This window comes from Schistocerca nitens, chromosome 9, assembly GCF_023898315.1.
Source record: "Schistocerca nitens isolate TAMUIC-IGC-003100 chromosome 9, iqSchNite1.1, whole genome shotgun sequence".
NCBI classification, from domain to species: domain Eukaryota; kingdom Metazoa; phylum Arthropoda; class Insecta; order Orthoptera; family Acrididae; genus Schistocerca; species Schistocerca nitens.
In genome coordinates this window covers 113,428,532-113,444,660 of record NC_064622.1, presented here as the reverse complement: position 1 = coordinate 113,444,660, position 16,129 = coordinate 113,428,532, and the positions used below count along the sequence as shown (strand labels likewise).

Here is a 16,129-nt window from a genome sequence, read left to right as displayed (position 1 = left end):
GCATTTTTAAATTGTTTGTCAATATAGCTTATGAAACATTACAGGATGAATAACGGAATGGCTAAAGCGAACCACTATCTGCATAGTCGAGACACTGAGTGCTTAATAACCACACACATGGTAAAAATTGTTGCCATGTCTGTATTAATTCTCCCTCCTCAGGGTTAGCTAGCAATGACACACAGTGTTCTGCAGTTGACCATATTATTACTTTGTTCACCCATGTCATGAATGTTTTCTGCAGAAATCTCAGACTGTGGCTGTGTTTCTCGATTTGGAGACCTAAGACACCTGCTGAAGAACTGGTATCCTCCGTACTCTTTACACATGGGGCTTCTGTGGGCACCTGCCCTGTTTTCTTCGAGCATTTTTACAAGACCTAGTTTTCAAGGTGCGTGTGGGTTCTGCCTTGTCGGACACCTTTATCCAGGAAAATGGTGTGCCTCAGGGTTCCGTCCTGAGTGTTGGCCTCTTTGCTATCGCCATTAACCCTATAATGACTCTCCTGCCGAGCATCTCCAGCTCTCTTTTTGAAGACGATTTTGCCATCTATTGCAGTTCTCCATGGACTTGTCTCACTGAGCGGCATCTTCAGTCCTGTCTCGATCGTCTCTACTCCTGGAACAACGACAATGGCATTCGCTTTTCCCCCGACAAAACCCTCTGTATGAATTTCTGTCAGCGCATATTGTTTCTCCCGCTGTCTCTACATTTTGGGCCTGTTGCCCTTACGTTCGTTGAAACTACGAAATTTCTGGAGCTCGTGCTTGATAGGAAACACTCTTGGTCTTCCCATGTGTCTTACGTGGCAGCCCACTGTATGCGGCCACTCAATCTCCTATGTGTCCTCAATGGTACTTCCTGGGGTGCTGATCGAACCACTCTCCTTCATTTGTACCGGTCCCTTGCCAATTTGAAACTCGACTATGGGTGTTTTTTTTTATGCGTCTGCACACCCATCCTTCTTACTCCGTCTCAACCCTATCCACCACCATGGCATCCGTTCGGCTACAGGTGCCATTCACACCAGCGCTGTTGAGAGGCTATATGCTGAAGCTGCTGAACTACCGCTGTCCTACCGCCGTGATTTTTTTCTTAGCAGGTACCATATTTACTCGAATCTAAGCCGCACTTTTTTTCCGGTTTTTGTAATCCAAAAAACCACCTGCTGCTTAGAATCAAGTGCAAAGCAAGCGGAAGTTCTGAAAAATGTTGGTGGGTGCCGCCACAACTAACTTCTGCCGTCGAATATATGTAGCGCTACACAGGCATGCTTTGTAGGCACAAAGACAAATACTGGCTCCAAAACCGCTGCGTCAGTAAATAAATTAAAAAGGAAGGTGGAAGACGAGCTTTTTTCCTCCGCCCCGAGTTTCGACCACTGCATTTTGGTACATTATCCAACGAAGTAAATACAAATTCCATATTGTTCATCTTCGAATGTAGCAGCATTTCAGTGTACTACGAAAATCCGACTGGCAAGACTAAAGATGGTTGCTAATAGGAACTTTTATGAATTGTGACTCACATGCAGTATTCTCTTCACCATAAGAATAATACGAATATAAACATTTTGCCATGTATTGTTTCGTGTTTGCTGCTATCTCATTTAAATCCTGTCTGCCTAATAAACTACGAAACTAGAGTGAGACAACAGCAAACGCGGAAGAATATACATATCATGTCATGTTTATATTCGTATTATTCTTATGCCTGATAGTGATACAGTCAGAAATGAAGCACGGCAATTGACTAGATTTTTAAATCTAAGATGACTCTAATTTCTGTGCAGAATGTAATGTACTAAAGAGGCGCCTGCAAAGATTTTCAAACAGAGAAAATTTTTCGCCAAACTCTCGTTCAGAACATCATCTATCATACGCAGTCTATTATTTGGTTCTTGTTGATGATTATCAAAGAAAGCAGCAGTGTAAGTAACAACAAATAGCAGTCTCTTGCAATTGTTTCGCTAATGAGATGATTCCTCTTCTTTCTTTCTTTCTTTCTTTCTTTCTTTTTTTTTTTTTTTTTTTTTTTTTTTTTTTTTTTTTTTTTTTTTTTTTTTTTTTTTTTTTAATTGTAAGCGGCGGTAGCATGCACAAAAGCAAGTCATGCCGCGAGCGGCAGGTAGCAATGGCTACCTGGTAAACCGTAACTGCTAAGCTTACGACTCGATCCAAGCTACTGTAGCTGTATCATCATTCATTCGACCTAAATTCTCTCTCATATTACAATGGCCCAACATTGTTTCGATTTGGAGATGCGGCCTAAAACTTTTCTCTCCCCTTGAATTTCGAGTCTCGAATTCAAAGTGCGGCTTAGATTTGGGAATTTATTATTTTTTTCCTTGATTTCGAGTCTCATTTTTCAGGTGCGGCTTAGATTCGAGTAAATAGGGTATGCAAGCCGTTGGTCTACCATGCGTGGCCATGTCTCCTATGCCTCATTCTTTAATGATTCCTTTCATCTTCAGTATGGGGCTCGTCCCTCTTCTCTGTTACCTCCTGGAGTCCACTTTCGCCACTTGCTATGGCAGTTTAACTTCACACTACCTGCAACTTACCCGGTGGGTGTGAACCCTTCACCACTTTGGCTTCGTGAAGCGGCCCTTGTTATGTCAACCTTGGCCTTCATTCGCTTCCTAAGGACTCCAGCCTTGGTCTATCGCCTCCCGTTTCATGACCTTCACATGGAACTTCGTGATAGTACCTTTGTCTACACTGATGGCTCTCGGACTGACCATGGGGTTGGCTGTGCCTTCATCATTGGCACCCGTGTCTTTCGATGTCGGCTTCAGGCACACTCCTCAGTATTTACAGCCGAGCTCTTTGCCTTGTATTAGGCCACGAAGTACATCCGGTGACACAACCTTTCCATATTGTGTCCTCTGCTTAGACTCACTCAGTGCCCTCGAAAGTCTGTGCGCTGTACACTGCTCATCCCTTAGTGCAGCGGGTCCAGGAAAACTGTCACTTGCTCACTCTTCGTGGAGCCAGTGTCAGGTTTCTGAGGGTCCCTGGTCATGGCGGTCCACCAGGAAACGAGGCTGTTGCCAAGTCTGCAGTCCTTGTAATTCAGCCCATGAGTACCTATATTCCCTCCAGTGATCTGTGCGTTCCTGTCTGTCAGGCGGTAGTGTCCCTTTGGCATCGCCAATGGTCCTCCCTTCACAGGAATAAGCTTCCACTCATTAAGCCTCTCCCAGCACCATGGACGACCTTCTCTCGGCCCTCCTGCCAGGAGAAGATTATTTTAACTCGGGTGCGTATTGGGCACTGCCTTTTTAGCCATCATTATTTGCTAAGTGGTGCTACCATACCACTTTGTACACATTGTGCCCAGCCCGGGCTGTTGATCACATTTTACTTTTTATCTGCTGAACCAATATGGCAAAGACCATTTAATTTTTAGTTTTGGACCTACATTTTGGCATGGTGATTCTTTTTCCACATGCCTGCTTTTAGCTGTTTCCTATCCTGTCCATTGAGACTGACGTATAGTCATTTAACTCCTCTCTGTGTTCGTGTTCTATAGTTTTGACTTGGACGCACATGACCCCAGTTGTTTTTTGCGCCCTAAAGCAAAACAAAACAAAAGGATGTCGCCCATTGGTCACTAACATTCAGCTATGTTTTTTTAAGCTATTCTGCTGACTTATAAAAAAACTTCAACGGTGCATGAAACTTTCACTGTACTGTAGATGCATTTGAGAAAGGATTCTAGCCGGTTTTTCACCTTTAGAGAGCAAAGAAACAAATCACTTCTTTATTTATTTTATTTACTTATTTATTTATTTATTTATTTATTTTTCCGTGGAGTCATCAATATGATGGCTTTTGCAAATGTCAAGTACAGTTACAAACCTAAAATACGTTTAGATCTTGGTGCTTTCAAAATACATTACATCTTACACACAATACAGCCAGTTATTTTTTTATACATTATTTTACAGCTCTTAAAGTTAACAATTTAAAATTCATTGAGTGAATAGACACACTTTTCAACTAAGAATTCCTTTAGTTTTGATTTGAATTGCTTTTTATTACTGTTTTTCATGGGCTCTGGCAGTTTATTGTACCTTATCAATCCATTAGTATATGGGTTCTGGTCAGTCATTTTTAATCTTTTTCTTTGTCGGTAGTAATTTTCTGTGGACCTGGTGTCGTGGTCATGTATAACACTACACTTAGTTACTTCAGTTTTCTGTAAGACAAAAAAAATTAATTTATAAAGGTACAAAGAGTATACGATGAAGTACTTGCGTGGTCTGAAAACATCACGGAAAGATTCTTTATAGCCTAGTCCATGTTTAGCCCTTAACCCTCTTTTTTGTAGCAATGGTACTCTGTTAAGGTGAATGTCTGCAGCACAGTCCCATATTTCTATACAGTAGCTAAGATGGGGATAGATTGTCCCCTGATACACAGTTTTAAGCGTGTGGGCAGCACCATTATGGACAGTTGGCTAAGAAGATACAGCCCATTGCGACTTTTTTACATACAGCATTAATGTGGCTAATCCACCAGAGGTTTGAGTCCAGGTGGACCCATAGAAATTTACACTTGTCTGCTACTATGCCGTGTACCTCATTTATGCACGAGTGGTGTGAGCTGCCAGTTGTAAATATTAGCATCTGGGATTTATTTACATTGCCCTATAATCCTTGTGCATGAAATTATGAACTTAATTCTAGTATCCCATTACTTGCTGAAAATTTCAGTTCCTCACAATCTTTACAATGAAATAAAACAGGTGTCATTAATATATGCTAAAAATAGGAAAGGTCCAAGAATTGAGTCTTGAGGGACTCACTGTTTCACTTGTGGATTTAAAAGTTAAGATCTTATTGTCAATTTGATGTGTAAGTTTGGTTCACTGTTTACGATTCACCAGATAGGTGGATAAAAGTTTCATTGATGCACCACTGATATTGTATGCCCGCAGTTTTTTTATGAGAAGCTCATGGTTTACTGAGTCAAAAACTTTGCTCAGGTCAAGGAATATTCCGACTGTGTGCAAACCCCATTCAATATTGCTATATACTTCATGGAAGAAGCTGGTAACAGCAGTGGCCGTGCTTAGGTCTTTCCTAAACCCATGCTGCGACACAGTCTTGAGAAAAATCTTGAGAGTTGTGATAGGATAACTGTTTCAAATATTTTACTGAAGGTAGGAATTAGTGATTTTGGTCTATAATTTGAAACTTCTTCTTTGGGTATAGGTTTTCATTAATACTACAGTTGATAAGATAGGTAAATGGTTTAGTTATTTCACTGGCACATTTCCTTAACACCACACTTGAGATACCATTCCATCCAGATGAATGCTTGTTCTTTAGCTTTTGTATTGTGTTAAATACTTCCTGGGAACTTCCAGCAGATGGGCCATCATTAAGTGTGTTATTCAGTTTATAAACGAATTAGGTTTTATCTGTCAGCTGTTTTCAGCTCATCCCTGTGATGTCACCCCATCATGAAAGTACAGAACTCCTTCTACTAACTTCATGTCTGCATCAATTTGTCTCTTTAACCACTGAATGTCCCTTGTAAAAACCAGATAATTCTGTGTAAATTTATCTATACATTTCATTTGAATTACTAGATAAAAAAACAGAATTGTGTAACTGAAAGAGCATTTACTTTTTCCACAGTAATTCCTTTTTTGTTAATTACTGTGGATTTTTCGAAACTGATCATTTTGTGCCATTTAACAAACATATACACTTAGTCTGGTTGGACACGAAGAGCAAGAAACTCAAACTGGTTGACTTCTTGTTTCTCCCAGAAGTCACTGATACATTTGGATACAAAAGTATTCAGGAATTGTCATATTTCTGTGTACTTCAGTGGGATTAGAAATGAAAGGAGGTGTATGTTTAAAACATATTGCTATCATCTGAATATATGAAACCAAAATGTCCAATTTCATTATAATGAATTATGTATAAAACTGGCTTTATGTTTAGTTGTATAAAAAGAGAATCAAAGACTATGACTGAATTTAAACTAACAGAAGTATTTGTAGTTTGTCGTGGGAAGTTCAAAAAATAAATTAAGAGCAATTAAGTGATTTTCCTTTTTCAGTGCAACAAAAAAATTGCTGGCTTTGGCCATTGTATTAAGATTTTACTGACTTCAGACTTTCAGTGATTCATTTGCATCATATCCACATAATGAAATTAAAGAACGGTCTAACAAAGGGATCAGTCCTTGATCCACTTCTTGTCAGCTTGTATAATTGCAGGCTTGCAAAAACAAAATCAGGAAGTTTGGTTATGCCAACGACTGGGTGCTTGTGACAAGGTTTAACTAAAGTGAAGTCAGAAGAAATCCTAACGTTGGATCTTCATGTATTGGGAAAGTATCTTCACAAGTGGACACTCCAACTAAATGCCACTGAAATGGAGGGTTCACACTTCCACCTAAAAACTCCCTGGAAGAAAAGTCAACATACTGTTTGCAAACACTAGACTTGCCTGCAATAGAACATTGAAGTACATAGTGGTAACAACTAATAGAACTCTACCTTTGAAAGAGCACCTAATAAAAATTGCTGAAAAATTGAAAACTAGAAACTTCACCCAAAAGCTCTGTGGTACAACCTGTGTTCTTCTATACTTGTCTTGTCTTCTCAACTGCTGAATAATGTTCCAGTTTTTCTAAACATCTCACATGCACAAAAACAGTTTTCTGGCAAAATAATGCTGAGAGTGATTGGTGGTAATATCAGATCAAGCCCTACGCAATGACTAGACGAGACTATAGACAACACACCAAGTGTTGAAACAGCTGGAATAAAGAAAAATAAATGAATTGTCTTTCATAAAATGAAAATTCCTTCCAATTAATGTAGCACTAGTTCCCATGATTTTCGTGTGAAGATTAATGCTAATTTTAACTGATTACTACAAGCGGCAGTCAGATGAAACCAAGACATATGAGACAAAGTAAATAAACTGTTTATTATCTCAAAAGTAATAGCCATAACTAATAATACTGTACGACGTAATGGTCAGTGCCTTCATGGAATAATCTTTGCTTATAGAACCATGATTATACAGAGGCATGCAGCTCTTTGTCCATAACAAATCGACAACTGTGAATGTCTTCTTTCAAGGTTATAAAAATATGGAAATTACATGGTGGGAGATCAGGACTGTACGGATGATGTGTAAAGGCTTTTCAGTGAAACATCTGTATTGTAGTTGAAACAAGATTGGCAGTGTGTGGGTGGGCATTATCCTGCAACAGAATGAGGCAATCCATCAACATTCCTGCGTATTTGGAGTTCATGACGCGCTTCAGTTTTACAGTGTGTCCACGTACTCCTGTGCATTAAACAATTAAACTCATTAGAGCACATGGTAGCATGAGATTTTAAATTATTCCTTGAAAACATTATTTGTGAAGACCAATGTATTACAGTAGAGCATATGGCTAAAATAACTGCAGTAAGTGTTGGCACAGTTCATAATATCAGCGACAAGCTCAAGTACAGCAAAACAAGTGCAGGTTGGGTCCTGAAGGAGTTAACATAACAATTCAAGTAAAACAAGACAGAATGTGTACAGGCTTGAAATAACTCTACAAAAGGGAAGGTGACCCTTTTCGGAACTAGATTTTCATTTATTTGGTCTGTTCAAGGAGGCATTGATACTGGAGGAAGTAGTTATTCCACAGTGCTACATTTCAATGTGCGAATGAACTGATGGTTAAAGTGGCGATGTTTTGCAAGTGTTAACCCAATATATTGTAGCAAGTAGTCAAATGCTCTATGACAAGTAAGTGTGCAGACATACACGCATTTAAATTGCTTGCAAAATTATTGGGTTTAATTTTGCAAATTATTATATGAAGTAGTTGTGGCAGTGTACAATTACCTTAATACATGCTGTAACCTTTGTTGATAGAATTTAACATTAATATGCATAAATTATGTGATGTATGTCTAAAATAATTAACATTTGTGTATCATGAGCCATCACAGTGTGGTGAGTTACCCACAGTGTAACACAGTAAATTGTTACTTGTAATATGTGTTTGTGAATTGTACACAAGACAAGAGGCTGTCACTGCCCTAAATTTATGTAATTTTATCATTATAACCACTACACGGGGTTTATTACCTTGGTTGCTCTTGAAACTCACCCTCTCCATGAAACACGAGGTCTACCTTATAGTGAGAATTTGATAATTTCTGTGACTCACTAGGTCAGTCTGAACAAAGCTGAGGCAAATTGCTTAGTTCTTTTATTCTTCATCTCATCTCCTGTTCACCTATATTTATAGATGTTGAAGATCAGTGAGTGCTTCTGAAGAAATTGTATTATAGATTTTGATATAATGAGATTTTTGTAAGGTCTTAAGTCTTCCAGAGACATTGCACTAATGACACACAATGATGAAAGCTGCACAAAACAATATCCAACACACATTGTGGCAATATTACTGTGAGCTTATTGCCTTCCTCAGATTGGTATGAATACTAATAGTCTGCTGCTTAAACTCTGTTTCTTGCAGCAAGAATTCATGGGTATCATTCACAGCAACAAAAACTGTCTTTTAAATTTTATTGATTTTGTTTCACACAAAGAGTTAAAATAGTCTAGTACATTATGCTTACAGGTAGAGAAGCAGCTGTCAAATGCCAAGATAGATCTGCGCATCGCACAGAGAGAAGCCAAAACTGCAGAAGATAATGCAAAGGCACTACAGGAAGAAAAGAAGCGCCTCGAACAGAGGTTGCAAGAAGAAGGGAAGGCTCAAGCTGCTCTGCTCCTGTCAGCTCAGCAGGCTGCAGACACGGTGCGTGCGGATTTACTCGCATCTCAGAAGGAACTGGTCAGCGCGAAGGAATCTGCCACCGTGAGTGATGTACTTGTTAAGAAAGTTGTCTTGCCATTGCTTGTTCAGGAATAATGAAATGGGAGCCAAAAAAGGTTACACAATCACCATATGCTAATAATTATTTGTTGAGTTGTCAGGTAATCAGTAGGTTATCATAATGTAGTTTCACACAAACATGGCAGTATTTCATGTCACTGTCTCACCTCTTGAGACAATGTTGTCATCTCAATGCTTCCTTTATCAATCAGTTTCTTTAACTCTTGAGAGGACTACTCAATTGCGATGACATTCTGTCAAGTCACTGTTATTATATTTAATGCACTGAGTGCTACTGTAAATAATCTAATAAATTTTATAAATGATCTCACATTGTTAGGTTTGTAATGATTCACAGCTACAAGAAATATGTCACTTCCTTGTACAATATATGTTCACTGTGCACAGTTTGCAGGATTTTTCTTATTCTTTATATGTCACTCTCTCATAATGACATTTCTTGAACTTTTTAAGTTTATTAGAACAAAAATAATAAATTTTTGGCAATATAATGTAGTTGTATAGATAAAAAAAAGCTACTCATCAATTGCCAGCAAAATAACTACTAACAAACAGCAGAACTTACAATTTGGCACTTGCACCTTTTCTCTGTCAAACGTTCCTCCCATACAGCCTTGGCATTCAAAGCATAGGTATTTGTTCAGATGCAGACTCTATACAGCAATACACCACCATTCTCATCTCAGCCTTCATTGGACATAATTACCCCACCAGTCTACTTCAAAAGCAAGATTTCCCAGGTCATCATGCCCAGTTCTGGTACTGTTGATCCCTCCAAAAAACAACTTCAGAGCACACCACCTGTTTCTGATACCTTCAAGACCAGGATAATACACTGCCATTTGTGAAAAGTGCAACACTGAGAGGGAATTACCCAAATAGTGCCGCACTTGGTGGAAGTGGCAACCTATGTGCAAGCAATACGTGGTACGTTTTGCAGCGAGATGGAGTACACGTAGGCCAAGCAGAGCCCTCTCATGTCGGTCCGTTAGGGTTGGTGTTGCGCCTAGTGTATTCGGTGCAGAGCTGTCACACAAGGTGAAAACAATACAGTGGGTGCCAGTATGCCTCATCGACATCAAAGGGAGTCATATCGGAATGTGAATGGGTTCAAACAGGGCAGAACGATTGGTCTCTGGGAAACTTGGTTGCCATACTGTGACATTTCGGCTCACACAGGGCATACTGCTATGACAGTGATGCGTGTGTGGAAGCAGTGGGTAGAGCGATGAGCCGGAACTGGATCACGGAACACAACCACAGCACGGGATTACTATCATCTTGTCCGCATGGCCATTACGGGTCGTACAGTGTTGGCTCGTTGCTGGAGCACTGCAACAGGTGTGAACTTGTCTGCATTGGTGGTGATGGTTCATCGTTGTCTGCTGAAGGTTGGACTGGATGCATGCATGCCATTATGTCGGCATCCATTGTCCAGAAGCCACAAGCTCCTCCAACTGCAATGAGCACGTGAACACCGTCACTGAGGTGCTGAGTGGCAACATGTAATCTTCTTGGATGAGTGCCATTTCAGCGTGTCGTACAGTGATGGCTGCATATGTGTCTGGCGGTAACGTGATGAACGGAAACTGGAGGCCTGCATTGTGGAGCGGCATAGCATACAAACACCTGATGTGATGGCTTGAGGTGCCATTGTTTACAACAACCGGTCCTCCAGTAACTGGAGTCACGGATTTGTGGGCTCTGATACAAACTATGTGCAGGTAAATCCCTCAGGAATGTATTCAGTACATTATTGATTCAATGCCATGGCATATAGCAGCTCGAATTGCAGCGCATGGTGGCCACTCGACATACTGAATAGTAGGGCTCAAAGGACATGTACAGATTTGAAAAGGTAATCATTTGTTACTTGTCATGTATCTAACCTGTTGTCTTAAATAAATTCTATTATGTGTGTCCTCCTTGGTGTTGCAATTTCCACATGTGGTAGTGTATAATCAGCTACTTCGACAAGGCCATGACTTCCTAAAATCATGCCCTGAAATGAGATCCATATTGTCAAGATTTTGCCCAGCACATGTAGAATAGCTTTCGTCACCCTCCCAATCTCTGCAGTATCTTCGTCAGCTCTATACTCCTTCTGCACCTATCTCCCTGCCCTATGGCTCCTACCCCTGTGATCATCCCTGCTGTAAGACTTGCTCTATGCACCCTCCTACCACCACCTATACCAGCCCTGTAACTGCCATAACATATACTATCAACGGGAGAGCCACCTCTGAAGTGACACGTCATATACTAGCTGCTATGGAAACATGTTCGGCCTCTTACATCGACATGACTACCACAAAGTTGTCAGTTAGAATGAGTGGGTATAGGCAAGGAAGAGTGTATACCAGCAACATACAATATACTGTTGCAGGGCATGCTCTACAACATGACATGCAGAGCATGACTTCGGTGCCTGTTTCATCACATGCACCATCTGGATTCTTCCTCCTGACACCAGTTTTTGAGAACTCCGCAAGTGGGAACTGGTGCTACAATATGTCCTTGGTTCTCACAACGCACCTGGCCTTAATTTATGTTAATTTCTTCTGTCTCAGCATTTCTTCACAATAAATACTCCTTTCTTCACTCGATTTTAGATTTCAACGACTTCATTTTTCCTATGTGTCTATTTTCTGCCTTCCCCCTCCCACCTCTGTTACATACAATCCATGTAGCTTTTTCACTCTTTATTAACTTTTGCACCATGTTTCAACAGTAACCTCTGTTTTGCATATTACCCTGCCTTCCACATTTAAGCTGGCTGCTGTGGCCAAGCGGTTCTAGACACTTCAGTCTGGGACCGCGCTGCTGCTACGGTCACAGGTTCGAGTCCTGCCTCGAGCATGAATGTGTGTGATGTCCTTAGGTTATTTAGGTTTAAGTCGTTCTAAAGTCTAGGGGACATGACCTCAGATGTTAAGTCCCATAGTGCTTAGAGCCATTTGAACCCACGTTTAAGCACTCAGGCTTTCAAATTATGTCCAGTGCAGTCCCCAAGAATCAGTCTCTCCTTCTGATCTCATCAGGTAAGTCTCCCCTGACCTGGGGTTCAGGGCGACTTTTCCAAGCTCTACGCCTTTCCCTAAACCTCTCCAGACCTTCCCCCTTCGCCACCTCTTCCTCCCCCCTTCGCCACCTCTTCCTCCCCCCTTCGCCACCTCTTCCTCCCCCCTTCGCCACCTCTTCCTCCCCCCTTCGCCACCTCTTCCTCCCCCCTTCGCCACCTCTTCCTCCCCCCTTCGCCACCTCTTCCTCCCCCCTTCGCCACCTCTTCCTCCCCCCTTCGCCACCTCTTCCTCCCCCCTTCGCCACCTCTTCCTCCCCCCTTCGCCACCTCTTCCTCCCCCCTTCGCCACCTCTTCCTCCCCCCTTCGCCACCTCTTCCTCCCCCCTTCGCCACCTCTTCCTCCCCCCTTCGCCACCTCTTCCTCCCCCCTTCGCCACCTCTTCCTCCCCCCTTCGCCACCTCTTCCTCCCCCCTTCGCCACCTCTTCCTCCCCCCTTCGCCACCTCTTCCTCCCCCCTTCGCCACCTCTTCCTCCCCCCTTCGCCACCTCTTCCTCCCCCCTTCGCCACTCTTCCTCCCCCCTTCGCCCCTCTTCCTCGCCCCTCCCAGGAGGAGGAGCCACTGGGTCCAAAAGCTTGCATAAGTAAAAACTTTTTATGTACGTATTCTCCTGTCACTGCTTTGTGAGTAGATTTTTTATCTGTCCAAACACATTGTTTTATTTGGGTGTTTCAAATGTAATATGGTTTACTCTACTGTGAAAATGAGTGTAATTCACTGTTTCTTGTTATGTTTAACTTTGTGTAGCTGAACAAAATGAGGATTAAAGAGCTGGAGGAACAAAATAAATCATTGAAATCGGCTGCAGAGATTGCATTAAACAGAGAAAGCAATTTGAGACAGCAGATTCAAGAGTTGCAACAAACTGTACGAAGACACCAGACCGATTTGTCGTGTCTGAATGACAAGAGTGTAACCAGACTGAATGAGCTGAAGGAGGCAACCAGGAGAGCAGAAACTGCAGAGCAGGTAAGCAGTCTTCCATTTTGGTACTCATTTAGTTTATTACATTTACTTCAAAAGAGATGTGTTCAGAACGTGTGTGTGTGTGTGTGTGTGTGTGTGTGTGTGTGTGTGTGTGTGTGTGTGTGTGTGTGTTTACTATACTTAATTTCATTTTCTGAAGCTTTGCCCATCTGTTGGCGAGAGGAAGTATTATTCGGCAAACTGATCTGTTGGCCTGACAGTGTGGGGAATCGACATGGTTGTGGGACTAAGTTCAGCTATTCTCCACTGAAAATAGTACCTTGCTGTTAAACAAAACTATGCTTTTTAGCTTAGGAACAAGAAAGCAGTGAAGCTGAAGTTGGATAAGGTGACTGAATGTGCGAGTAAAACATTAAAGCTGAAAAAGTGCAAGTTATGGGAGGAAGGAGATGATGCTAAGACAACTGGAAATGAAGTACTTAGTCCAAAGAAAAAGCAAAAAAGTGCTGATATTAAATAACCCAGTCACAATATGTATTAATGTGCTATTAGGCAGCAATTTCTGAGAGATTATTAACAACACAAGGGAAGTTATTTTCTATAGTACAGATTATGAGTGATAGTCATCATAGGAACCTGGGCAACATAATTGTTCTTGCACCCTGAAAATTACATGAAGGAACACTGCCAAACTTGCATTTATTTTTGAATAACTTTAATGAGAAATTTATCATTAAGATTCTCCAATATTGGTTTGTCATATGTTAACATTGCAGCCATCAATCAGCATATAACTTAAATTCCGCAATCTTCTCACTTATTCTTGATCATATGCAAGACACAAAAAAACAAAATTATCATATGACTAGCTTCAAACGCAAGACAGATGCAACCTTTAAGCTACTTCACCATTCTGTCCATTCAGTCCTCATCCCTGAGCAGCTATGTTCTCCTCTTGTGAGGAGAATTATTCTGCGCAGTGTGACTTGGTTAGGTGAGTATGTAATCATGTATTTTCTTTTGCGTTTGACCATTTACAGTCTGGTCAGCTACTTCTCATCATGAGCACTTGAACTAAATCTCCAGTCTCTAGACTGTATCTTGAATAACACAATAATGTTGACCAACATACACTATATTTAACACACTCCTGCATGTTTCTTTTTAAGTAAGTAACTGATGCCAGTCCTTCTGTATAATCATTCATGTGCTAAAAAATATTATCTGTGATTAGGTTACAGTATGACTGCTTCTCCTCAGACGCCTTTGAAGATGGCCATAGCTCCTGTCCCATGATAAATAATCGTATTGTTCCGGGACCGATGACTGTAGCAGTCTGGTCCCTTTAATCCCACAAACCAACCAATCGTATTGTTCCCAAATATGTTGCTTCACATACACTTAAAAATAGATTGGATAGTAATGTCTGACAATTACATTTATACTATTTCTTCTCATCACGCCCCTGGAATTGTGCGTATCACTACATCAGGCTATTAAATTTGTTTCTAAAATTTACCAGTGTAGATGAATTAGTGTATATGAATGAGATGACATAGTTTTGAGGGGAAAATGCAGACATTAGATTTGTAGGAAATTTGAGGCATAAAATTAAAGTAGCCAGTGGTTTACTTAGACAGAATATGGATTCCTGCATATTCTGTGAAAAATATGCCCAGACACCGCTAATGTCCAAGGAGAGGCTCTCTCTCTCTCTCTCTCTCTCTCTCTCTCTCTCTCTCTCTCTCTGTTTTTTTCAGAAATATACATGTCTTACTGCAAATAATAACAAAAATGTGTTGCCATCCTTTCTCATGTTTTTCCTCAATATTTGCAGAATTATAACAACATAAAGGGCTTATGTGAAGTTTTAGATGCCCAGTTAGAAGAATTTACTGCAATTATAAAATCACAAGAATCAGAACTAAATACTTTGAAAGCAAGAAAGTAAGTACCTCTTATATTTGTAGCATGCCAGATGTTAACATAGCGTAAATAGGGACAGGAAAACACAATTTTATTTTATGCTGAATTTCTGTGTTGTTTTTGCCAATTTTTGGTTTATTCTTTGCCAGTATTGTTATTAATTTTGGATGACTTTGTTTTGTATTGGTATGTATTCTTTATTGTTGCCTTATTTATTTATGCCTTATTTATTTATGGTCTTCAGATTAAAATGAAAATATATCTTTCAGTTACATTATATTTACTGTCATCAGCAATAACTTTTATTTACATTGTTAAAAAAATAAATATTTATTTTAAACCAATTAAATCTAAGCAATTAAGGAAAAAAATTAACCAACATATATTTTACAGTTCCATATTTTATTCAAAAGAAGTCATAATTTTTGTTAGTTAATTAAAATTGTAGGATGTCCAATGGTATATCACATACAAAGTAAGTACAAAATGTCCTGTTTTTACACCCTACACTGACAATACCAAATTTGTGGGAATAGCAAATTGGTGTCATCTGCAATCGTAAATTTGATGAGGGTTTAATAATGTAGGTTAATGTGGTGCATCAGTTAAACAGTATTTTGTTGTAGCAAGCAAGTTCAAACTTGAAAACCACCAAATAAGTAACTTGAGTCTTACAAACACACAAATCAGCACAGCACCTGCTTTGTTTGCTTCTCTCAGCCAATTGCAGAACACACAATATTACACAAACCTATTTCTAGCAGCAAAACAGGACACTGAGCATGTTTATTTCAATATTTATGCGGTACTGTTTTTCCTGTTTTGTATGTGAAGCTTGTTGTGACAATCTTATCTGTTGTGTAGCCTGAGGTCCAGATTATTTGGTTGCAAGTGACACCAACATATGTGACTCTATAAGAAAGCATACTATTTGTGCAGCTCGATTTAAATTCTTATGTCTATCATATGTGATGCCACATATCTTGCACTGTGGTTTACTGTTAGAAACAAATGCCTTGTTAATTTACATTTTTGCAAAGCTAAAGTTGAGTATTCCATGGTTTCATGTTCATACTTGGTTACTATGAAAATATTAAGATTAACTGATGCACCACATTAGATCTCTCAAAAACATTTGTCGTGCAAAAGTATCACAAATTGTGACATTGGTGCCTCTTACCACAACATAATTGGTTGAAAGTGGGGTATTTTTGTTCAGTATTGCATCTCTACATTGGGAAATGAGCTGCAATTTAAGACTTTAAGTGAACCTCAGTCTTGAGAAAAAAGT

General features: G+C 40.1%; 1 protein-coding gene across 1 annotated transcript in view; it reads left to right on the top strand.

Moving 5' to 3' along the window:
• Positions 1 to 16,129, top strand: part of LOC126203773 (citron rho-interacting kinase) — a 214,406-nt gene that overhangs the window by 97,148 nt on the left and 101,129 nt on the right. The window contains exons 16-18 of the mRNA XM_049938141.1: positions 8,625 to 8,864; positions 12,733 to 12,954; positions 14,750 to 14,859. Of these exons, the coding sequence (XP_049794098.1) occupies positions 8,625 to 8,864; positions 12,733 to 12,954; positions 14,750 to 14,859 (572 nt within the window). The remainder of the gene's footprint in view (positions 1 to 8,624; positions 8,865 to 12,732; positions 12,955 to 14,749; positions 14,860 to 16,129) is intronic.